Raw genomic sequence first — 23,884 nt, 5'->3', positions numbered from 1 at the left:
TTCTGGGGCTCGGTTGATCCTCTGAAGTAATTCAACTGTCCAACCATTTCCTATCGTTACTTTTAGCAACGTGCTCTACGGGCACCTCCCACCCCTCCTGCTTTAACCTTCCGCCCAGGAACTGCTTGGCTTCTGGCCTCCCATGCACCAAATTAGCCCTACTGAGGTTCTCCAAAGCCACGGACACCAGGTCCTGCCCAGGCGCTTCTTTTGGTGCTTTCTCCCCATTGCCAGGTCATCTGCGCCTCCTTCCCAGGCTCAAAGTGCAGAAATCCACACGTGCACAAAATAAAAAGTCGTCCAACGTAAAAGTCATTGCAAGAACACAGAAATCTCATCCCTGAGAATCAGAGTTAGAGGTTTTGATATTTTTGTTTCGTTTTCTTCTTGACAGGCAATTAAAAACAAGTCTCTCTCCATCTGCCCCCAACACAAACGACGCACCACGGGACACGGCCGCGGCTCCCGCAGCCCAGCTACAACTCTAGACATGCAATGGGAAAGGTGCAGCTCCTCTGGGAGCATCACTGCAGCTCTCCCACAGGACCTAAACATCTGTCAACGAGACAACACCAGACAACGAGACAAGGCCAGCTCCAACCGCTGCAGTTACACCCTTCCCGCTCTCAACAATTAAATCGTATTTAAGAAAAGAAAGCCAAATTAAAAACAAACAAACCAAAAAAAAAAAAACAAAAAACAAAAGAAAACCAACCCAACAACAAAAAAATCACCAAACCAACCCCAAAACGTGTTTGCCTTCCCCGCTACCATCTTCCAACCCAGCCAAGGCAATGTGCTCGCCATGGGAGCTCCATCCCCAGCTCCTGCGGGCGCTGCCCCAGGCCCCGCTACCCCCACGTCCGATGCATCGAAGCAAGAGTTTGCGTCGTTGTTGCCGTGAAAGATTTCAAAGGTTAGGCACTTAGTAGTGAACAACTGGAGCATTCGGTAGAAACGGTGGGACCTGGAATGACAATTGGACTAATTCTCTACATAAAGAGTAATTTTTTTTTTCCCTTTTTTCTCTCTCTTTTTTTTTTTTTTTTTTTACTGTACAATTTACAAAAATGCACACAATGAAAAGTTAAAGTTCTATCTAATAGCTTGATATAAAACCAATAGCATTTCTTCTGCTCAACTCTACGCTTTTTTCCTTTTTTTCCTGTTTTGTTTAGTTGTTTTTTTTTTTGTGGGTTTTTTTTTTTTTTTTTTTTTTTTTGCTAAATCAAGCTTATATTGTAAACAAGACAAAACAGTGAGGGCATGTTGCAGTCAACAGGAGAGAGGGACAGGAAGAAAAGTCTCAGCAGCAAGGAAACAGTCCTTAGGAAGGAGCTCTCGTGTGGCTTTCTGGTGGGCGTGGAGGACCCGAAGTGGTGATGCACGTGAGAGGTCCGGGGCGAAGCAGCGAGTTCCTGGGAAGGGTCGCTGTGGCTGAACATCAAGTCCCAGTGGACTGTCCTTTGTTCTGATCTGTGGGGTTTTTTTTCTCCTCTCCCAGTTCTCTAGGTAGATCTCTTCCCTCTTAGCGGGAAATGAGATAAAACACGGGGTCGAGATTTGTTTGCCGGTGTCCCTTTTGCAACCCTGACTCCTGCCCAGATAAGGGTGGGGAGAGAAAAAAAATAATGAAGTAGTAGCCCAACCTCCCACTGACCAATCAACTGGTCAAACAAATTGGCACCAAACAGTGCCAATCCCAAAAAAACATTGGTGGTCTATTTGCCTGCCGACAGGGATGGCTCCATGCGGACCTCGTGGTTGGGCATCTGGTGCACGTTTTTGAAAGCAGCAGGAGGTGGGGAGAGGTGTGCTGCTCCCCGGGAGGGAGCCTGCTTCCTTGGTATATTTCAGTGGGAAAAAAAAAAAAAAAAAAAAAAAAGGAAGAAAAAATGAAAAGAAGAGAGAGGCAGGAGAGAGGCTGCACAAATGTCTCCGGAGGTCTCGGAGTGGAGCAGAGCAGTTCTGGCAGCAGGGGCCACCCCCCGGCACCGCGTGTCTGAGCGCACAGCCTTCCAGATGATAAAACTCATCGACTTTCCCCGTGTGCGCCTCCGAGGGTTTGGCTGTGCCGCTAGCACCAGTCGTCCTCGTCGGCTTCGTGGTAGTAGCTCCGTCCCCTGGTGCCAGTGCCGGGCCCCGTGTTGAGCCCCAGCGTGTAATGGTAGCCATTGGGCACCCGGCGTGCTTGGTGAGACTGGGAGGTCAAGGAGGAGACGTAAGAAGTCCTGGAGGAACGGCCCGAGTTGGTGGCCACGGCTTCCTCGAAGGTGAGCGTGTCCTCGGGCGCTGCGCTCACCGGGCTGTCGGCGGCGTCGCGGTGGCCCAGGTAAGGATCGGAGCCGATGCGGGCAACCGCGGCTGGGGGCGGCTGCTGGTCCCCACGCAGCAGCGCGTTGTGCTCAGACAGCCCGCGGCTCAGGCGGCCCGGGGAGAAGGGCGGGAGGCCGCCCGGCGACGTGCCGAAGTGGACGGGCGAGGAGTTGGCGGTCTTGTAAGTGATGCTGGGGCGTGGGGTCAGGGGGGTCTGCGGGAGCTGCCTCCGACCCCGGCAGGGGGTACTAGCACCAGATGTCGACAGCAAGGGGCTCCCGTTAACCGAACCACTGCCCTACATCAAAATTGGAACAGAGCGAATGAAAAAAATAACAACCAAAACGAAAAAAGAAAAAAAAAGAAAGAAAAAAAAGGAAGAAAGAAAGGAAAAAAAAAGAAGGAAACGCCGGACGAACACAAAGGCAGGCAGGTGTAAAACAGAAGGAGAAGCGACAGGAGGGAGAGACAAGTCACAAGAGGAAAGAGAAGGAAAAAGAGAGAGTTTAGACACGCACAGTTAGGGGAAGGAGGTTCTCAAGAAATAACTGAACAGGAGATGGGAAAAGTTGGAGAACTGAAGTTCTGCAAGCAGTAGGTAAGGACAGAAACGACCGGAGCACTGGTAGGACGCAAACTGGTAGATGGCTCCAACAGAGCCTGGGGAGAGGACCCACAGCACACACACCCCAACATGCCCTTACCTCTGCGACTCCGTGAGCGGCCCCACAACCTGCTGTGTTTGTTGGCAAACACAATTTGGCCAAAAAGCGCTCTGCTTTGGGGCAAAGTTTTTCTCAGTTTCAGCCAAGAGCTGTGAACATTGGCCCTGGGCGTCGCTTTTGTGCTCAGAACTGAATTGTGTGGGAGAATTTTGGGATAGACTTTTTTGACAGTTTCAATTGGAACGTGTTTTATTCCTAAATAGATACTTGCTGAGAAACAACAACAAAAGGACTTTTTTAATGGGCTCTAGCTTTTTAACAAGAGGGCTCCTTCAAGAAAAACACTGAGAACTGTGTTCACCTTATGCTTGTTAATATTGCACCCTCACTACTGGAATGGAAGAACAAACTGGCAGCTCCATCAGTTACTAACAGGGATGCATGGGAGAAAACTGAGCTACAAAGGGGGAAAGAACCATGAGAAGAGAAGCAGTCCATGCTTCAGCACTTCAGTTCACCTTCTCCCAAGGCAGTGCATGAATAGCCCTAGGAGCACGTTTTAAAAATCCCTCACTTTTCAGGATCTGGTCTTTTGGGACCAGGACTTAATTTCTCATTAGTAGCTTTTTCTTCTGTGGCAACATTGAATTGCTGCTGGTTGGGCTAGCCAGCAGTGCCTGTTCTGCTCTGCTCTGTTGGGTGCTCATATGACTGGGATACAAACTGTTGTCCTTCAGAGCCTGCACATTGGATCTTTGCCTTTCTTTTCTTCCACTTCTACCCTTTCTGCTACAGGCAGGTCTCAGGCTTTCTGCACGCTAATGGAGATGATGGGGAGGATCACCACCACTCAGTGACCTAGTATTTCCAAGGGAGGATGCCAGCCTTTTGCACGGTCATACATTACAACGTACAAATGGATGCTCCAGCACTGGAGGTGTTCAAACTCAGGTTGGATGGGACTTTGGCCAACCTGATCTTCCAAAAGAAATCCCCACCCATAGCAGGGGCTTGAACTAGATGATGTGTCCCTTCAAGCCGAACAATCCTACGATAAGCAGGACCTTAAAGCTTTGCCTTCCACGGTCTTCCATCTCCTCTATTTTAAGAGGGGCATGGAGAGTGTACATTCCTAGCAGAAGTAAAGGCTCTCCTCCCACCCTGCATCTCCTCACCTGTCTGTGGGGACCTTGCTCAGGCCCACCATTGGGCGAAGTGGGCCTGCTCTGATCAGCAGACTTGGGCTGGGATCGGTCCCGGCTGCCATAGCGATCACAGGAGTAGAAGCGCTGCTTTTCTGAAGAGGAGGAAGAGTGCTGCTTCCTCTCTTGGGACCGTCCACGCTCCTGCTTCTTGTCCTTGGAAGAAGATTCACCAGACTGGGCCACTGAAAGAATATTAATTGGCGCTCACCAATGTGAGAAGAACACTGAAATGCGGAGCAGGGACCCCAGATCACACAAGAAGACTGCTATGGACTAACCCTCGTCAAAACACAAAGCTCTTACCAGCTTCCCCATCGGCCAGCTGATGTGTGGTCCTGTCCAAGGACTTCTGCTTCTTCTCTTTCCGCCGGTGGCAGCGGTGGTGGTGGTGGTGATGCACCTGGTCCGTGGGCACGCGTTCCAGGGAGTACTCATAGAGGTGCATGGGATGTGGACGCTGCGGGGTCAGCGTGGAGATAGAGCGCTTCATGGGGCTCGTGTCCGGGATGGGCTGCGGGGCACAGGGCACAAGGAGCAGGGTCAGGGGATGAGCACCTCACCTTGCTCAGCTGCTCGTTTCTCAGCGCCGGGTGAGTTTTATAGAGATAGACAGGGGCAAGGAGAAAAATAGTTCATTGGCTCTAATTGGAATGGGCAGAAGAACTCGGAATGGTGGACTTAGCGGTAAGTTCGAGGAGCAAATGAGATCTCCATTTGCTGAAATGGGCTTTACTTTCAGTTTTGTGCCAATCCACAGGGCGCAGAGCAGGGATGCAGCACGTCACACCACACACAGCCTCATGGGAGTCAACAGGAGATGAGCAGGGGCACAGGGCAGCACAGCAGCCAAGCGTCTCACAAAGGTTATTCTCCAAGACCAGTTCCACCCAAAGCTGCTTCAGGGCCTGGGATCATCCCAAATCAACTCCAAAGAGGGAAAGCATGAAAGCATTTCTGGGCATCGCATGGAGAGGGAGAAAAATCAAAAATAAAAAAAAAAATGGGCAAGGTACAGGCTAAGCCACCAAAGAGCTACAGCTGTCTTCCTGCACCTGAAAACCACTTCCATCAAACTGTTAAACCTCCCCTCTTGTCCTGCTTGTCCCAGCCACAAGGGCATCATGAGCAATGATAGGACATCTTGTATACTCTGCAATTTTACCAGCATACCCCCAGAAATAATTACTCAGGCTTGCTACTGCAATTTTCAAACCATCTTGGCTTGACAGCCAAGCACAAGAGCTCTGCACAGCAATCCAGCCTCCCACAGGCACTGCTGGGTGCTGTCTCTACACCAGTGAAAGCTCCAGCCTCTGCTCTCCTCCCTTTGGGTTCAAACCTCACAATGATGCTCTGTAGAACACAAGGTAAATGGGCTGCAAGACAAATGCTCTCACATCCTTTTATCTTCCTGTTGAGGTGTAAAACTCAGAAAACAAGGGAAATCCCTGTGTTTCCTTCTCTATCACTCTACTGGTCTCCAGCTGCTTCGCAGAGTGCTCTCAGGTGGACACAGGGCTTCCATCCACATTCTGCTGGCTTCCCGAGGTCTGCCATCACATCTAGGCTTCTTGCTAGAGGGAAGCCATGCAGCAGAATGGGGAGGGAGCTCAGGATGTCCTTTGGTTTGAGGCTTGTTTGAGTTCTCAATCCAATAGGTGCCCCAAATGACACTGCCAGCAGAACATTTACTTTGCTCATGGTAACCTTTCCAGTGAGCCCTGCATTATTTTTACCATCTATACTCTTCTGTCTGCTTTGCCTGAATTTCAGAGCTCTGCTTCCCCGTGATATTTACATAAAGCAGAGCTGTTTGGATTGCAGCCCCAGTTGGTATTTTGGAGAAGAAGAGCTTCTGTTCCTCCCAGCGTGACACTGTGCATGCGGAGGTGCCATCTCAGCTGAATTTTTAGTTTCTGCTCTCTCTTTCAAGTTACTGAAGTGTTGACTTTTCCTATCACAGTGCTGCGTTAGAACTGGAAAGCTTGTCATGGACACGAGGAAGATATGGTTGGGCAGCTGAGGTGGGGACACAGCATCACACTGCTGTTTGCCCAGCAGTGCACAGCTACAGGAGCAAGGCGAGCTGCTGCTTCGTTGCTCTGCTCCCACAGCCCTTTCTATGTACACTTTGTAGAAGCAAGAAATCATATTTAGGGCTTCACTTTTGTCCTTCACTTTCTTTGTTCATTTTTGTTTGCTTTTTGCCCACTTCTGTACTGTTGAGCCTAAAGATGGAGGAAGTGGGAGAGGACCGTAAACTGGCAGTCAGATTTGGGAATTCACTGACGTGGGTAAAGAAACAAAAATGCTTCTCACTAAAAGCATTCAACAGGGTTTCCTAGGTCATCCTAGGAGCTACCAGAAAGACAGGCATTTTCCAATAAAATGTCAGCCAAACCCATAAGAAATGAACATTTCTCTTTGGACCCGATTCTGTGCTTATTCCTGGGACAGAAGTCCTCACTGACACAAACAGGAGGTGGATCTTAGCAAGGCAAAGCCCATCCTCATCAGAAACCCCAACAATGCTCTCATTACATTAATGGGGCACACACATGAGCCCCGGGAGACCATACCATAACCCTTCACAGAGTGACTAATCGCTTCTTCATTACCAAACTGGCAGTTTTCACTTCCTAAATCCCTGTGCAATAAGGCATGGAAAAGAAATGAATAAGCAAAACGAAGAAAATCCCTGCTATTACAGCGTGCGGCGTGCAGTTGTGGGTCGAAGGGATGGCAGCAAAGTGGGGAGAGACAGCAGCTGCATCGGTGCAACATCGTACTCCAAATGAGAAGGGAAAGAAGTAAAGGGTTAAGGAAGGTTAATCGTTTCTTAACACAGATTTAATAGGATACAACTTAGTGCAAACTACATACTGCTAGGTAACTCCCAGGTGACCGTGCTTTGCTCCTCTGCAAACAATTCGGACAAGATGAGAGACATTATTTGAAGCAGCCCCACAGTACAGCCATTGTCAGACACCGCAGCAGATGTGCAGCAGACACGATGAGGGTGGGAGGGGAGGCGGTGGGGAGCAGGACAGCAAAGAGGCAGGGAAATGGAGAGCATAAGGGATTTGTTTTTAAGAGGGGAGTGTAAAAAAAAAAAATAAAAAAAAAAATGGAGGAATAACAGATAAATAAGATGTCCAGAAAACAGAAGGAAAGGGAACGTATCGCAAATAAGAGTTGTAAGGAACTCAAAGATTGGGGGAGTGCAGCAACAGATGAGAATTGGGGGGAGGAAGGGGGAGACACACAGAGAGGACATTGGTTATTTGGCTGAAGCTACAACACCAGAACATTACATCATTACATGAGGTTAGATCTGCTCAGATATTACGGGCCTGATTCATCATAAGATCAGAGAGCTTTGGTGAGGGCAGTCTGGGGGACAGGTACTGTGCTCCTGCAAGCAAACACTTCTGGAAAAATGGAGTGGTGGAAAGTGACAGGCTTTGTCTCTGTGTTGGAGCGTTTCCCAGCAGCGTGGGAAGACATTGCTGGGACTGCTCAGGTCTGAGTGGGACCAGGCAGCACTGGAGAGGTCATAAATCACAGAATCATTGAGGTTCAAAAGACCACTAAGATCATCTAGTCCAGCCATCAGGTGCACGAAGAAGCAGCTGAACTCTTCCTCAGAGAAAACTGCAGCTGCAAGGTGCAGTGAAAGCAACCCAGAAGGTTGCTAAAACCTAAATCAGCCATATCTGCTGCAACAGAGAGGAATTTCCCAAGATAAGGCTTACAATGTTGGCTTTGCTGTTGGTCACTACATTGCACTGGAAGGCTATTGGAGGTCTAGGATAAAGGACAACTTTGTTTTGGGAAGGCTGAAGGGAAGGAGTATGGTTTGTTTGGGGGCCTGTTTCTTTCATTAAGTGTCCTGCTTAGTGTTAACTGATAACTCAGAGAATCCCAGGAGACAAGATCCCAATCAGTGACTTGCTGGAGCTCTCACACAAAAAGTGGAGTTTCTGACATCAGCTGGGAAATTTGTTAGCCAGTGAAGCATAGCTTACATCAGCCTAAGCACACTGGCAAAGTTTTTCTATCTGTTGGAGCCATTTCCACCTGTGCAATACATGGCCTTTGAGTTTTGAGGGGCAGCACATCTTCCGTGTTCTGCTTCATACGAAGAGCAATGGGGAATGGCTCACAGCCCTGGGCTGCTCACTTCTTTCTGTATGAATCAGGCCCTTTGAACAAAAGACACAACTGTGAGATGTTCTGACACACAAGAGGAGGAATGGAGTCTAGAGAGCACCTGGGTTAACAAGCAGGGATCACGCACAATGCCCAAAAACGGTACGTGAAAGCCATGATCTCCTGTGCACTGAGGAATGTCCACAATTAATCACCAAATTGCTGTAAAAGCCAACTCTAATGATGAGGTTTCTTTACAAGAAGTTAAACAAGGAAAATCAAATCCTTAATGACATATTACCAATCACAACACAGGATACACTAATAACTGTGGGAAGAGGAAAACACAGGAAGACTGCTTAATTTCTCAGTAGAACCTTCCAGGCACAGTCTCCCTGGTATTTTCCATACCTCCTGCATTTATCAAAGAGAACCACAGGAAATCTCCAGCTTATTTTATGGCTGGGGCATTGGAGCATGCTTCAGCTGTCTGTCTGGATAGATGGAAGACAACTGGCAGTGAGAAACATATGGCTTCTAGGAATACAGGTTGGCAAACACGTTTGTCCCCAGGTAATCAGAACAGACATTCTTGTGTAGGCAGTCACCATTTAGCAATCCAAAAAGAGGGATTTCTCTTGCTTGCTTTTTGCTGCAACCAGGAGCAAGTAAATCTGCAGACAATGCTGCATTGCACATGAATGCCTATCATCCAAACAAAAAGCCTGGCTACCAGGCGCCAGGTTCAGCTTCCAAAAAACCTCACAGGCAGCTGACAACAACAGCTCCAATCCCTTGCCATGCTCTCAGCCTCCCTCCACTAGCTTCCCTCACTCACCTGAGTTTCGGCAGCCAGGCGCGGCATGGAAGCTGCCCGACCCTGGCTCTCCAGCCCTGGTTGGTGCTCTCCATTGGCAAGCGTGGGGCTGATTTCCCTCATTTCCACCACCTGAAGCAAGAAACAGTGTTAAATACCAAGGCCACAACAGCTTCAAAGCCCCTGTATTAGCAGTATTCTCCTAATTGATGTGTGAAGAGGTGCTGCTAGGGAAAGAGAAACTGGGAGAAACCCAAATTATTCTCTGTCAATAGGGTTGCTTTCAGCAAAGACAGCAGTGAGCTACGAGCCATGGCAATGAATCATGGAATCACAGAATCATAGAATGGCCTGGGTTGAAAAGGACCACAATGATCATCGAGTTTCAACCCCCTGCTATGTGCAGGGTCACCAACCACCAGACCAGGCTGCCCAGAGCCACTTCCAGCCTAAATGAATCCCAGCTCTGACCTTTGACACCTCTCCTCTGGGTTTATACACTAATAATAATGAGACAACAAGGAAGACAAAAGCCTAAGAGTCCCATCTCAGCAGATGTGTAGTGTTAGCAGGATAAGCACATCTGCAAACACAGCTAACAGACTTGCTTTCTCTCCATAATGTTCAAGCAAGTTTTGGGTGGTAAGAGAGACAATGCTTATCCCAGAAAGCAGTGGACCTCTCCAGCTCTCACCGAAGTGTGTACCCTGACATCTATTAAGATCTGCTGCATTTCACCCAGGTTCAGCTGTTTGCTTACCCGTTCAATGGGGATCTCCTCTGAGTGGCCTCGTTCAAAAGCTGGGGTCCTGGTTTCATAAAACACATCCTGGGTGCGTTGGGTCCCCCAGGAACTGGACTCTTTGATCCCACCCTCTGGGGCTGGCCTGCCAGAAGGTAAATTGGAAGAAAAGATGAACTCTTTTGCAAAAGGGTTTTGCTAACTTAATTGTGGCAAAGGTAAAGCATCCAAGTAACCTCTAACAATGCATTTCTGAAACCAGCTGAAGGGTAGTTGGTGAAGCTATTAAGTCCTGTAGGCTTCCCCAGGGCCACTTTCTTTATAACTCAAAGATCCCTTGAGCAACCAGGAAAACAAAGAAATCAGCACATTCTTTTTCAGTAAATGAGGAAATCGACCTCTGCAGCTAAAGTTCTAATGAAGCAAAACAGACTGTTTTGGAATTCAAGCAAATTATGTATGTAAAAACAGACAAATAACCTTAAATGACGCTGGTCAAGCGTAACTGTGCTCAGGCTAAGCTGAATTCACTGAATGTACAGGGGTACTGCAGCCCTAGGTTTTATGTCTGAGTCTGCAGTTCGTCTCCTGAGGTATTTAAACTTCAGATCTCTATCATTAAAAAATCCATGGCATTAGTGACCCTGAAGAAAGTCACCTGAGGAACAGGAAATGGAGAATTGACTGTAACTGTTTGGTAAGCTTTCTATGGAGGTGTTATTTTGTCCAAAGAGAAAGAGCCAGAGATTCTGTCCCAGACAGCCTTCAGGAAGCTCTTGCTGTTATCAAGTGCCATAATCTTAAAGGACTTGTCTGCTCCTGGTGTCCCAAGAACTCACTGCATTAGTGATCCATTGGTTGGTTAGCTTGGGATTTATCTGTCTGTTTTGCAATGTTCCCAAATTTCTATAACCAAACTCACATTTAAAACTGGCCACAATGGAAAACACTGTATTTAAGTTTCAGAGACCACTAGGGAAACACCCAGCTTTGGAGAACCCACCAGTACCACCATGTGGAGAGCTGCATTGGTAGGAGGTATTTCGACAGCCACCAGTGGAAAGCTGTCCTGGCCACACGTGAGGAGGCCCTTGAGCTTGGAGACACTGGAAATGCTCTGCACCACCACAGCAACTGAATCAGGGTAGATGTTATCTGCCCTCCCTTGGTGCCCCTGCTCTGTATCACAGATACTCACAATGTGCCCCCGTTGTTGAGCGAGGCTGAGCTTTTCTGGCGCAGGAATGCCTTCGCATTGCTGAAGGCTGAGGGTTGGGTTTGCTCCAAAGTGGCCTTCAAGGGGTGGAAGAGTGACACCGGTCCGGGCTGTGAAGAACAAAGGATGATTGTAAGAGATGGAGCTGAGTGTGGAGAGGATGCACGGCGCTAACCAAGCATCCCCTGCATCCCCAGACTTTCTGAGTGCAACGCACCAGTGACCTGGTGAGAACTGCCCACTGCTTGAGAAGCAGCTGCAGGAGAGGGAGGACAGGGAGCGGCATCCCCAGTACCTGGCAGAGCCCCCCAGGAGGCTGGTGGACTTGTTCCCTGCTGTTCTTGTTCTGTTTGTAGAAGTCAAATATCATGAGCGCTGCGTAGACCTTCCCCACAGTCATCTCATCAGCTGGTGAAAGGCAGGAGGTGTTCGGGTGGAGAAAGGGAGAGGACCAGGGGAGGGGTGGATAAGTCAAAGCACGTGAGAAACATCAAAGGGGTGCGAGAAACAAGGTGAAAGAACAGGCAACGTTAGAGGATTGAGGCAAAGCAGACACAGGGAAAAGAAAAAAAGCAAAAAAGGTTATAACAAAGTTCTTCAGATCTTTGCCAGTTGCCGCCTTAACGTCTGAGCAGGGCGGCCCCTCGCCCCTAACTCCCAATGGCAAACATTCACAGAGTCTGGGTGGAAAAGAATCAGGCAGAGAAACTCCATGGCACTGTCAGCACTGCCGAAGAGCCACTAAATTAATACCAGATCTGCAGCAAACTTTTTATCAACAAAAGAGCCTTTTCTGTGAATTATAGTCAACCGGGGCATAGCAGGCTAACGTACATCTCAAAGTATTTCATTTTTCCAGATGTCTTTTTCACCCTCCCAGCTCTTCTCCCCTCCTTTCCCTACCCAGCAGCTGAACAAAAAGGAGTTAAAAGACACAAAGGCACCACGAGAAGTGAGGAGGAAAAGAATTCTGTAGTTGCTACCCACTGATCTGCACCTCCTCAGCTCCCTCATCTGTCTTAATTAACTTTGCCTTTATTGCTCTGCACTGTTTCTCATTAATCAGGAATCCGAGCCCTTGCTTTGGCCAATCAAGATAATGGCAAGCTTTCCACTTTCTCAGCACTTTCTCCTGGGATATCATTGAGCAGCACAAGGTTCCAAGATACCTCACTTCTGATTCTGTAAGTTCTCAGCAAACTTTTAATTTTCTTCTCCTGGTTTTCTGCAGCAGACTGAACCCAGATGGCAAAAATTGCTCTCCTGCTCTTTGAGGCACAAGCTGGAGGCAAACAAAAGCTAGGAACAACGTCTGAAAGAAGCCACGCAGCATTGGTCTCTTCTCAGCATGGTGCTTTTTCTAAGGACGTGAAACCTACTGTAACGTTAAGGAAATGCAGGCCTAAATTTGACCTCAGCTTACCTGCTCCTTAGGTGGTCATAGAATCATTAAGGCCAGAAAAGATCACCAAGTCCTACCACCAACCCACCCCACCATGCCCACTGATCACGTTCTCTAAGTGCACATCTCTATGTTTTCTGAAAAACTCCAGGGAAGGGGACTCCATCACTTCCCCTGGCAGCCTGTTTCAATACCTCTGTGATCAGCAACACCTGCAAGCTGATCTACACTGGGTTTCTTTGCTGCATCCTGTGCATATGAACTGTGTACCTGGTTAAGGCTCGGGACAAAGCAGGCATGAAGGGGGGAAAACCCATGCCAGGCTTCTTGGAGGACTGGGTGCTTACGTTTGTGAGGAGGCACCAGCAAATCCAGTGTCTTCTGGGACAGGTTGGGCCAAACCAGAGAGATCTCCTTTCTCAGCTCAGCATCACACTGGTGCTGCTTAACACCCCCTGAAAAAAAGGGAGAGGAAACAAGAAGGCACACGAGTGAAAATCCTCATTCATTCAGCACAGCAAGCACAGAAAACACATCCCCCACTCTCCTTTCTCGACAGCACCAAACCAGAACCAGATGCAGCAGGAAACTACAGACCACGACTACAGTGTGTGAGCTCAGCAGGGCCAGCCCCAGCCTGCTGACCTGTGCTGTCACCTAAGGCTTAAACTTCAGCCCCAGCCTCTTCTACCTGATTGCATGTGCTGCCCAAGTACCATCAGCAGAAAGCAGCAGCACCTGCAGGGTGTGATGCAAAGGAGGTCAGTGATGATTAGAAGCCCTCCCCACCAGCAGTCCTTCCTGAGCTGTTTGGCAGTGGGACATAAGCAAACTCTCAAAGCACCGTGCTGTATCAACAGCATCAAACGGGAGCCACGGAGCAGCGTAAACCAGGAGGAGCTGAACACTGCAGCATTATTCAAACGGCCAAAGTGAGGTCTCAATACACAAGTGGAAAGTGATTAAAGTATATGTAAGCCAACAGGCCAGCTCCCAGCTGAATGCACCACACAGCAGGCAATTAAGTAGTTCATTTGAATGACAGAGATTATTTTTCTAAGAGGAAAGTAATGGGAGGAGGCTCTGGGTGCTCTGCTACATGGCAGTCTGAACTCCCACACTCAGTCTCATTAGGGAGGGTTTATTAAGGGCCTGTTAGCCTTACTAAAGACTCAATTAAATGCAGCACATGAAACCTATTCAAACCAAGCAATGCAGCAACAGAACAGGCAGCAACAGAACAGGTCGAGAACTCACAGCCTGCAGCAGATAGAGGCCCCTGAGCAATGCCTGCACAATCAGCCAGGCTGGTTCTCTGCTTTCTCTATGGTGCATGGTTAAAAAAATAGAACGGGGGGGGGCTTTTGCAACTGAAAAAGCCTGCGTGAATTACGCTGCTGACAGCCAACTAGAACCCTAAAATAAGGCAAACTCTCAGAGCTTCAGTGGCTTTGTCCAGATTTTATTACTAAAATAAGGTGTTGGCCCTAAAATCCCAGAGAGTCTTAAATGCATCCTTAAATGTGAGCATTATTAGGGGAGTCCTTCCGGGGCCTCAGAGTTTTTGTGTTCTTCTAGCATTGCCAAAGCATCAAAGATGAAGTTTCAGTAACAGACCAGGAAGGCAATTAATGCAGAGAGGTGGAAAGGCTGGCCTAAGGAAAAGCACAGCATTCTAACCCAGCCCTGCCCTTTGCTCACAAGAACACTGTTGCCTCCTGTTAGCCTCTAAATTAGGTAAAACAGTGTTTTGGCCCATTGTGCCTTGACTGTGACCCCAGCCAGCCTGATTAAACAGCGGAACGACCCATAGAAAAGGCTGGTGTGTTTTAGTACCTTGCAGTGTTTAATTGGGAAGTGAAGTATATGCCTGAGTAAGCACTTAAATAATAACATTTTATCTCAGGGCAGCTCGGAGTGCTCTGAGTCACTGCTTCACCACAAGCAGACAGTAACACTGTTGTTTTTTTTTTCTCTCTCATGCTGGAATAATCACAAAGTGAGGTGCAGAAACTTGTGTCTATTACAGGGCACGCATGGGGCTCCCAGCTGAGCTGGGATGTCCAAAGCTCTGCACATCTCCTTAACCAGGATACGGCTGACCAAAGGCACAACAGGGCTCAGGACTCCTCTCTGCTGCCCATCCCTGGAGCTCTCTCATATTTTGGGTGTACAGAATGAAAATGGCATTTCCACCTGGCTTGGCACTGCTGTGGTTTCAGGACTGCAGAGCAGCAGGCAAGCTGGGGTTCAAGCCATGCAGCTGTCATTCCCTCCCTCTCACCTGAGGCAAGCTTGATTTCCAGAGCAGTGCGGATCAGGGCCATCAGCGTGGAGGTGAAGTGGACTGTCAGATCCTCGGGTGAGATGGGCATGTTCATCCTCACCAGGCGCTGCGGGAGGAAAATGGGCACTGTCAGCTTTGGTCAGCATTTCTCCCCCTACCCCTCCCCTTCCCTCCTGAGAGCCCCTATTAACAGCCCCATTGCAAACATGAGCCCTTCTCCTTGTGCTAACCTTTTGTGCACTGAGCTCAGACATCATCTCCATGCAGCTGCAGCTCCTTTCCTGGAGCAGGGCTGAGCTGCTGCTGTTGGCTGCGATGGATTGCCAGCATTTGTACTGCAACGCTATATGGAGATTCCTTCCAAAAGAAGCTGGTTTGAATATCCCCACCCCATTTCAGAGCCTATCACTCTGCTCCTGATGGTCTTCATCTACAGTCCTACCTGCAACCTCTGGACACGCAGCTCTGCAGACCTTGGAGCGCTCCCATGATGATGCCTTTTGCACACAGCCTGAAGCACATTTGGGGCATACAGGGCCAATGAGCTTTGTGGTTTGGCCCAGTTTGGGTCTGGCTGCTAATACGTAAAAGGATAGAATGTTCATTTTTTTGGAGACTCTTGGGTTTGATCTTGGACCTCCTTTACCTATGAGCATCCCAAGAGCTGTGAAGATCTCCAGTCAATGAGCTACACAGCTCCATCCAGGTCTTACCCTTAGGGGAAGGAACTGAGTGGGCAAGAGCAGGACTGTAATTTCCTTCTCCCACATTCTTTCAGTCTGCACATGGAACAGTCCCCCAGAATCTGCACGCATCTTCCAAGATCTTTAGACCTGGTGGCATCTCCTTCCCCACCAGCAATCAGGACCAGCTCTGATGGGGCAAAATCATCCCTCCTATATGCAGTACAGACCTGAGCACAGTGCTTCAGAGGCTGTGGCTCCCTTAACATCTGGCGTCTGAGTGTGGAAACGCAGACGAGTGGAAGCATTCTCCGATAACCTTAGCATTGCATTTAAAGGATGGATTTCTTCTCCTTTGGCAATCTCCTCGTTTCTCAGCTCCTCAGCTTTCAAAAGCTGCTGAGCCTCGCTCGGAGCCTTATCAAAGCAGCCCCGGTGTTTCCGCTCCCAGATTGCTCCTGCGCCCCGAGGAAGTCACCGAGAATTAATCTTTGCTGTAAGCCAAGCAGGAGCCTGGCCGGGGCCCCTCGCTCGGGAGGGAATTTCATCCAAGCCCAAAAGCTGCTTAGGCTGTGGCTTTGATCCCTATCAGTGTTGCAGAACCCTCTCTTTGTTCAGCACCAGCCGTCGTGCTGCCGCAGCACTGAGCACAGGCGCAAGGGAGAGCGCAGCGCCTGCCTGCGTGCCATGACACCGCGCAACACCGAGGGCAGCTTGAGAAATCACCGACACGCAGGCATTGTGCTGATGGGCACGGGGCATTAATTAGGTGAAAAAAGGCTGCTTGTCAAGCAAGCTGATGTTTGGCAGAGCTGAGACCCACCCTCCCCCCTTTTTATCTTATTACGCATCTTCGGATTTCATGGCACGGTGCACAAAGGACTCATGTAGCAACTGACCCTGTCTCCTGAAGGCTGAGACGAACCACTGCAATCTCAAAGAGCTCTTAAAGCGTGCCCAGAGGTTATCAGTCGTGTCTGACAAGCCCCTGAGAAAGTGAAATCAAAGCCAAGACTCCCCTTCCTTTGTAACTCAGTGACAGAAGCAAATGCTGGCAAAGCCACAACCGTTTTCTCTTTTCACTTATCTCCAATGAAGAAGCATTTTAATTCAGACTTTCCCCTCAGTGCACAAAAAGGTAGCACAAGATTTCTGCATGACTGTGAGCCCAGAGACCAGCAGTCCCATCACATCCCGCCGCAGTGGTACAGAGAGGATAAAGAGCTGGAGAGTGAAAGAAGATGCATGGCAGAGAGGAACAAGCAGATGAGAAATAATCCCTCCAGGAGAGCTCTATCCTCACACAAACCAGCACTAAAAACCTATTGTGGGACTGCAACATCCCAGTCCTCTCTCCCAGCTTCCCAGACTGAATTCCCCAGAAGTGTGGAGGCAGAGCACAGCAAGGCTGCATGAAGGTCTTTCCTCCTCAATTGTATTCAGGAGGGATATTAGTAATGTTAGGAGGAAGTTTTTCACTCAGAGGGTGGTGAGGCACTGGAACAGGTTGCCCAAGGAGGCTGTGGATGCCCCATCCCTGCAGGCATTCAAGGCCAGGCTGGATGTGGCTCTGGGCAGCCTGGGCTGCTGGTTGGTGACCTGCACACAGCAGGGGGTTGGAACTGGATGAGCACTGTGCTCCTTTGCAACCGAGGCCATTCTATGGTTCTTGATTTAAAGGGAGGTTTTCAAGAGGTAGAAAGGAGGTTCAAGCTTGTGTGTGCAACTGCACACTTGCTTTGCTGAACAAAATACCTGCACCCAAGGCAGCACTGGGTGGGACTGCTGAGAACGGCCGCCTGGAAGCGTTCCCAAATCACAGCCCTTTCATCCCCCTGCTTTCCCTTTTTCTAGACCCCAGAAGGACCCCGTACTGATGGGGATGGCAGGGAAGTTTACACTGCTCTGGGTTGCTACGGGAATTGACGACCACAATCAAGGGCTGTTCAGGTGAATTAATTTGGGGCAGTGAAAAAGACAAAACCAATGCAGACCTGGCAGGATGGTGCTTCCCATGCTGCTCCTCTTCCTCCTTTTGTCTCCCATATCCAATAGCATCTAAGGAGGAGTAGCAGCAGGAGTCCCTGTTTCTTTTCCCAGTGCATGCTTTGGGACCCATCTCCAGCTCTGGGATTTAATCAGAAGGTTTGGGAGGGATGCAAAGGGAGCTGGCATGGGGGATCTCATTATGTTTCTGTAGGAAAAGGCCCCCGAGGGAGGAGCTGCAATATTGTCTCCAGAGTCTCCTAATTAACTTTGTGTACCACAAAAAGGAGAGCGATAACAAATGGTAACTGATTACAGCTGGGTAACAGTAGGTGATGCTTCTTGCTGCAGTTGCTTGTATGGTCAGAGGGGTGCAGGCATCTTCCAGCACCAGCAGAGATTTCACTGCAAACAAACAAAGACACGGGCAACAAGGAAGCAGAGCTTTGCATCAAGTGGAGTTGGCAGAATTTGTGCCTGCTCAGAGTTTGGTTTCTGAGTGTCTTCTGCCTGAAGGCTTCTGGGGCAGTGTTCACACAGACAGTGAACATGCTGGAGAAATGGGGAAGTTCATGCTGGTGTCAAAATCCAGGCGAGGGTAAAGCAGCACCTGGGTGAGGCTGAAATCTTTTGCTGGTTCCCAGTGTGACCCAGAAAGTGAGCACTGAGCTCAGGCTCAAACATTTGCCCAAGTATTGGCAGAAAGAAGAGCTGGGAAAACAGCTGGCACCCTGATGGATTTTAATTATTAAGAACACCTCATCAGCAGCTCCTGAGCAGCCTCTGGGACAAGAACTGCTCTGGGAATAATTTTCAAATGTGAATAAATTCAGGACAATGGAGCACTGCTTGCAGAAAACGAGGCTGAATTTGGTGAATAAATTATTTGCTATGAATAATTCACTCCGACCTAGTTGTAATTATTCTGCTCTGCTTTAACTCTTCTCTCATCTTCAGAGAGGCTGCCCAAGCCTTCCTCCCTTTGATGGCAAGGGTGGATTTAGGTATTGGGGAAAAATTCTTCACTATGAGTATGGTGGAATAGTTTCTCAGGGAGACTGTGGATGCCCCATCCCTGGAGATGCTCAAGGCCAGGCTGGATGAGCCCTGGGCAGCCTGAGCTGGTGGGAGATGTCCCTGCTCATGGTGGGGTGCTGGAGCAGGCTGCAAGGTCCTTTCTAACCCAGCCACTCTATGAGTCTATGCTTCTATGAACACTGATCCTGCCCTAGCACACGGCCAGAACACTGCATAGAAAAGTCCTGTCACACTGCACAGAATTATAGCAGCAGCACGGGCATTTCCAGCACCCATTTTACAGACCCTCCCTGTGATGCACAGCATGGCCAAGCAATGTGGCAGGTTTTTGCATGGAAGGAGCCCTTCCTGCAGGTCAGTGTGCATAGCTGGGACTTAAAATCATGGAATCATTAAGGCTGGAAAAGTCCACTAAGATCATCCAGCCCAACCACCAACCCCAACATGCCCACTAAACTATGTCCCTCAGTGCCACATCTCCATGTTTCTTGACAACCTCCAAGGATTTGCACTGCTCAGGTGTCCTGCCACGTCTCTGTGCAACAGGCACTCACTTCCCCATGATGTTTCCTCCAGTGGAGGGAGGCCAACAGCCACGAAGCACGCAGATGCCCGCTGAAAATATTGCTACTAGTGAATAGCATTTGGAAACTGAGGACCCCTCACCGTAGACAAGCTGATGATAAGGGGCCTCCAAGTCTCAATAAATGAGAGTAAATGTACCCAAGAGTTCCCAAACTGAGTAAAACCAAGCAACCCCAAACAGCCAATGGGCCAGAGATCCAATCTCAAGGCACTAGAGCAAAGTCAAAGTGGTTTTCTCCCTTTTTTTTTTCCGTTTAACCAGATAGAAGAGATTTTAAAATGCATTTCTTCCCATTTCCCCCACCCTGGCTGCAGGATAGAGCTCTCCTGGTGCCCCAGCACCCCACATGCACAGCCAAGCTCTGGCCAAGGCTGGGCACACAAACCCAAGAGGACAGCTGAGAAAGGGGAACCAGAAAGCAACAGAGAGGAAGGACAACAGCCAACAGGGCTGCAAGGAGGAGAAAACCCAAATGAAACAAACACAGACATACTGAGAAGGGTGACGACTGGGGAAAAGCACACAAAGCCTTTACAAATGGAGAGGACTGGGAAAAATTATACATATGGAAAGGAAAAGGATGGAGGTGTGGGTCAAAAGGGCTTTTGCCAGACAGAAGAGGAAGTTTTAAAAAAATCTATATTGTTTTGTGGAGAGGGAGGGAGCAGAAATGATGCAGAGACCATGGGAAAAGTTCAGAACTGGTCTCGGGTTCATACTGCTGTGGTTTGTGGCTCTGTGATAAGGGACCAAATGAATCAGATTGCCCTCGAACTCAGAAACCTGATGTACAGTTGAGGTTTGGGCTGTTCAGTGGGAACCCCTCTCTGCTTCTGGGTCAGCCACACATAGGCACCTTCTAGAGGTTTCTAAGTAGATGGGTAAAAATTAAACAGCTCTTTGTATATATATACATACATATATCTTAAAAACAAACCATCCGCGTGTACCTAGCTTCTGTGGATTTTCTCTGTAAAGACCAATTAAACCAGAGACCAGCTAACTCAGAAGGAAAGGACAGATTTGGGAAGGCACAGCTGCAGTGCCTGCACCTAGGGAGTTCCTCTGCAGCAGCTGAGAGCCATCACAGAGAGACACAGAGACTCCTCACTATGGAAATCAGCCAAAAGCCTTGTTTAAAATGCTTATTTTAATACGTGTTATTTATATATTCTTTTTTTTCCCTCCCTTCCTGCTAAAGATTTGGAGGGGAAGGGGGGAAAAAGTGACAGCTTTATGCTTCTGGCACACGTGTGTGACCTCAGAGCTGTAACATCTCCAGCTCCCAGCAGTGTCTGCTCCCTGTGAAGCCAACGGGAACTCAGAGGTGCTAAAAGGAGCCACCAATTGCTCTAAAAGCTTTGGGTTTCTGTGCATAATTGGTACCTTTGCAGAAGTGTTTGACTGTGTGGGTATCCATCTGAAATAGCTAGGAGGGCATGAAGGCAGCCGGGTTTCCGGAGTGGATTCACGGTAAGGTGGTGATGAGTTGTTCAAACAGAAGTGCTCCTTTAAACAGCTTCTATTATAGCATCAAACTCGTCAAAAATGAGTATGGAAAAGATAGATAACTCCCTAGTTTTAAAGTTCTGCTCACTTTGCTCTTTATATCCCAACACGCGGAGGAAGGATCTTGCAGAAAGCCATACCTGAACCTCTTCCTGCTGCTATGTGTCCTGGCAGGCCTGGGTTTTTTGGCTTAATTAAAGTTCCAAAACCTGGCTTTCATAAAAGCTCAACAGAAAGAAAAAAAACCCAGCACCTTTGGGAGGGACATTTTGATCTGAATCCACTGCGTCCCACTGCACCAAGCATGGCGAGGGGTGAGAAAGAGGCTTGGTGGTACCCGAATTGAGGTCAACAACAACAAAAAAAAAACCACAACCACCCACAAAACCAACAACCCCGTTGAGTTTCATGGACACTGAGCTGAGCTGTGCAGCTCTGGGTGCTTATGGCAGACCTCTTGCGAAATAAATGGTGAAGTTTGGTGTTGAAAGATCCTGAGGAGCTGGCCCTGTTTGTATCTGAATTACCACCGTGCTCATCAAGGCAGCAGCTGGCAAGCAGCCTTTAGGCTGTAATGCCTTCCTGCGGTTCAATTAAAAAGTTTTTCAGAATCAACAATCAGTTTGAGTGATTTCTTCATCTCACCATCTTAAATGCTCTGCATTAAAATAATTTCTTTCATGAGGGTATTTAAGGAGCCCTTCTGGCGTTGCCTCTGTTTAATAGCTCGCAAACTCCTACAGCACTGCCTACTCTAATTACACCAATCTAATTTAGAGGGAGGAAAACCACCATCGTACTGATGGGCTAGTGAGAGCGGTGGAAAGACAAATGGGGATTGTAGTGGCAGGGTAATTTACTCATTAGCACCCTCCCCAGAGTAGCCTAAATGGAAGCAGAATGAGAGAGAGAGAGAGAGAGAGAAACACTGATAGAAATAGCAGAGACATACTGAAAGACAAACTGACGTGCCACCGTTTCAAAGACCAAAAAAATGGTTACAAAAAAAAAAAAAAGAAAAAGCAGCAGATCCAAAATCCAGTCTGCTCAGGAAGCAGAGAGAGCACTCAAAAGGAGCCCAGGAACAGCACTAATGTCACAGAAATGGCACCCACTGCAGCCACGGCACAAAAAGCTGGTGAGTTGGCAGGAGCTGCTGGGGTGGTCTACCTTATAGGCAACGCGAGCAGGGCATTTCTTTCCAAGGCCTAGAGGTGGGGACATGTGTCTCAGCATCTCATACATGTCTGTGTAACTGATGCGCCCGCTTGGAGTCAGAGGGAGAGAGGCAAAAGCGAGAGGAGACGGAAATCAAAGCAGAGCAGGACGGGGAAAAAGGGAGGCGGGGAAAGGGGAGGGCGACACAACGGAGCAAATGAGGAGGAGAGAGAAAGGGAAAACAGACAAGAAAACAGAGATCCGGTTAATCAGATTTCTCAGGAAAACAAAACCAAAGAAAGAGGTGGGTCAATCAAAGGTTCTCCACTTCCATTCTTGTGGTTTGGGACCCAACATCTCCTCCTCGCCATGGGGAAGCCCCACATCCCCTGCAGCTGGGAATGATTGAGGTCTCATTTGGGAGGGAGGGCTTGGGTTTGGGGGGCAGAGGTGTGCTTCCTCTGCCTGCTCCCCAAACAGGTCCAAGAGGCTGTGATCACCATGCCAGGGACAGCTGGTAGGCAGAGTTATGGGACAGGGGGCTTTCCCTCAGCAAAGGAAGAGCTGGGTTTTCAGGTTAGCCTATAGACTGCCAGAGGAGAAATAGCTATTTCTAATCCTAAAACTCCTAATTTGCTCAGGGGCACAGACGGGGGACTGCTCTAAGTCAAAGGTGCAAGTCTGCAGATCTCCAGCCAGACTGAATGTGGGGTCAGCAAAACCAGAGCCCAGCACCCAACCTGCAGGATGGTGGTGGAAAGTGGACTTGTTTCTGCCTTGCATTGCATGGGCCCCTCTCTCCTCAGCCCAACACCCACTGCCTGTCTTCACCACCGACTGGCTGCCCTGTGTGTCATGGAAGCCCTTCAAGAAGGACAGTTGCAGAAGCAGGCACTGCATGCCAGCCTGCTGCCCTGACACGTGTCTCAAATCCTGCACTGATGCAGGAGTAGGCGGACGAGAGAACTTACCCTGCCAAACCCATCTATTCCTGTCCTTAGTGACTAAAGCATTTAACATACCTCTCCGGCTTCATAGCCCAGAGTTAATCTGAAAGCTGATGAGAGACAGAAATTGTAATTGCAGCCAATGATTTCCCCCTGGCTTCCCTCCTCTGCTCCTGGCAGAGGGCTCGGCGCCTTTGAATTCTTGGCAGTGCCCATCCTCTGCTCTCCACCTTCACTCCCAAGCGTTGCACACCTTCAGGAGGTTCCCTGCTGTCTCTAACATAACTCAGAGACACGAGTCTTGCTGCTCCCAAGGCAACCTCTGGCTCTTGCAGTCGGATGGACTCAAAGCTCATCCCTTCATCTCTCCAACCAGCATGTCCAACCATGGTCAGCCAGCCCATTCCTAAATACTCTTCCAGCTCAGGAAAAGGAAAGGTTCAAACCTGAGTCACTCAACTAGAGGGACAACATTGCAAAGCCCCCCAAGAATCTTGCTGCTGCCCAGAAATCCTGGGATAGTATCTCTCTCTGGCATATAGATGTAAAGTGAGGCACTTAGACACTGCGCTGCTTTTCCCTAACACTTCCCACCCAGCCTCTGCGTGATGCAAGCTCGAGGGTTGGCTGTCTCATAAGGCTGCCTGGCCCCAGCCAGCTGGGTGTGGGAAGGGATGGGGCAGGGATGAGATGCACGGAGGAGCGAGGAGGCAGTCCATCAATCATTCCTTGGTCAGGCAACCAAGTTTTGTTACGTTACAGTTTCCTTTCTGTACCGTTCGCATTTGCACTTGGGGGTAAAAACAAAAAAAAAAGAAATAAAAACAGAACTGAAAATGCTGGAGGGAGTCTCTGAAGTTGCAAACCTTGTATGCCACCCTATGAGGGCACTTCTTTCCTAAGCCCAGGGGTGGAGCAATTACACGTAACAAATTGTACATATCCTTATAATGAATCCGGCAACTGGAAAGAAAACATCAGAAGTTATGACAGCAAAAACGTGGGGAATCAGCCTTTCCCTTGCAAACAGAAGAGGTCGGAAGGACAAACCACGCTGAAAAGCAAAGTTAGCCTGATAACAACTGAGCTTGTGATGAAAAAGTGACTTTAACACAGATGGAGAGAGAGAGAGAGTGCTTCCTGCTGCTCAATAAAAGCTTCATTTTCATATTTCT

General features: G+C 48.8%; 1 protein-coding gene across 1 annotated transcript in view; it reads right to left on the bottom strand.

Moving 5' to 3' along the window:
* Positions 1 to 1,918: 1,918 nt before the first annotated feature.
* The window catches only part of CACNA1B (calcium voltage-gated channel subunit alpha1 B), a 165,742-nt gene continuing 143,776 nt past the window's right edge, over positions 1,919 to 23,884 (bottom strand). The window contains exons 36-46 of the mRNA XM_042831032.1: positions 21,775 to 21,871; positions 14,800 to 14,908; positions 12,863 to 12,970; positions 11,409 to 11,521; positions 11,096 to 11,223; positions 9,916 to 10,042; positions 9,177 to 9,287; positions 7,070 to 7,105; positions 4,490 to 4,697; positions 4,157 to 4,368; positions 1,919 to 2,614 (exon numbers count right to left, since the gene is read on the bottom strand). Of these exons, the coding sequence (XP_042686966.1) occupies positions 2,078 to 2,614; positions 4,157 to 4,368; positions 4,490 to 4,697; positions 7,070 to 7,105; positions 9,177 to 9,287; positions 9,916 to 10,042; positions 11,096 to 11,223; positions 11,409 to 11,521; positions 12,863 to 12,970; positions 14,800 to 14,908; positions 21,775 to 21,871 (1,786 nt within the window). The 3' untranslated portion in view covers positions 1,919 to 2,077. The remainder of the gene's footprint in view (positions 2,615 to 4,156; positions 4,369 to 4,489; positions 4,698 to 7,069; positions 7,106 to 9,176; positions 9,288 to 9,915; positions 10,043 to 11,095; positions 11,224 to 11,408; positions 11,522 to 12,862; positions 12,971 to 14,799; positions 14,909 to 21,774; positions 21,872 to 23,884) is intronic.

The sequence above is a fragment of the Centrocercus urophasianus genome, unplaced genomic scaffold, assembly GCF_019232065.1.
Source record: "Centrocercus urophasianus isolate 14NV4802_14NV808 unplaced genomic scaffold, USGS_Curo_1.0 seq_34, whole genome shotgun sequence".
Lineage (NCBI taxonomy): Eukaryota > Metazoa > Chordata > Aves > Galliformes > Phasianidae > Centrocercus > Centrocercus urophasianus.
Note: the sequence above shows the minus strand (reverse complement) of the source record. Positions and strands in the feature narration are given on the sequence as shown.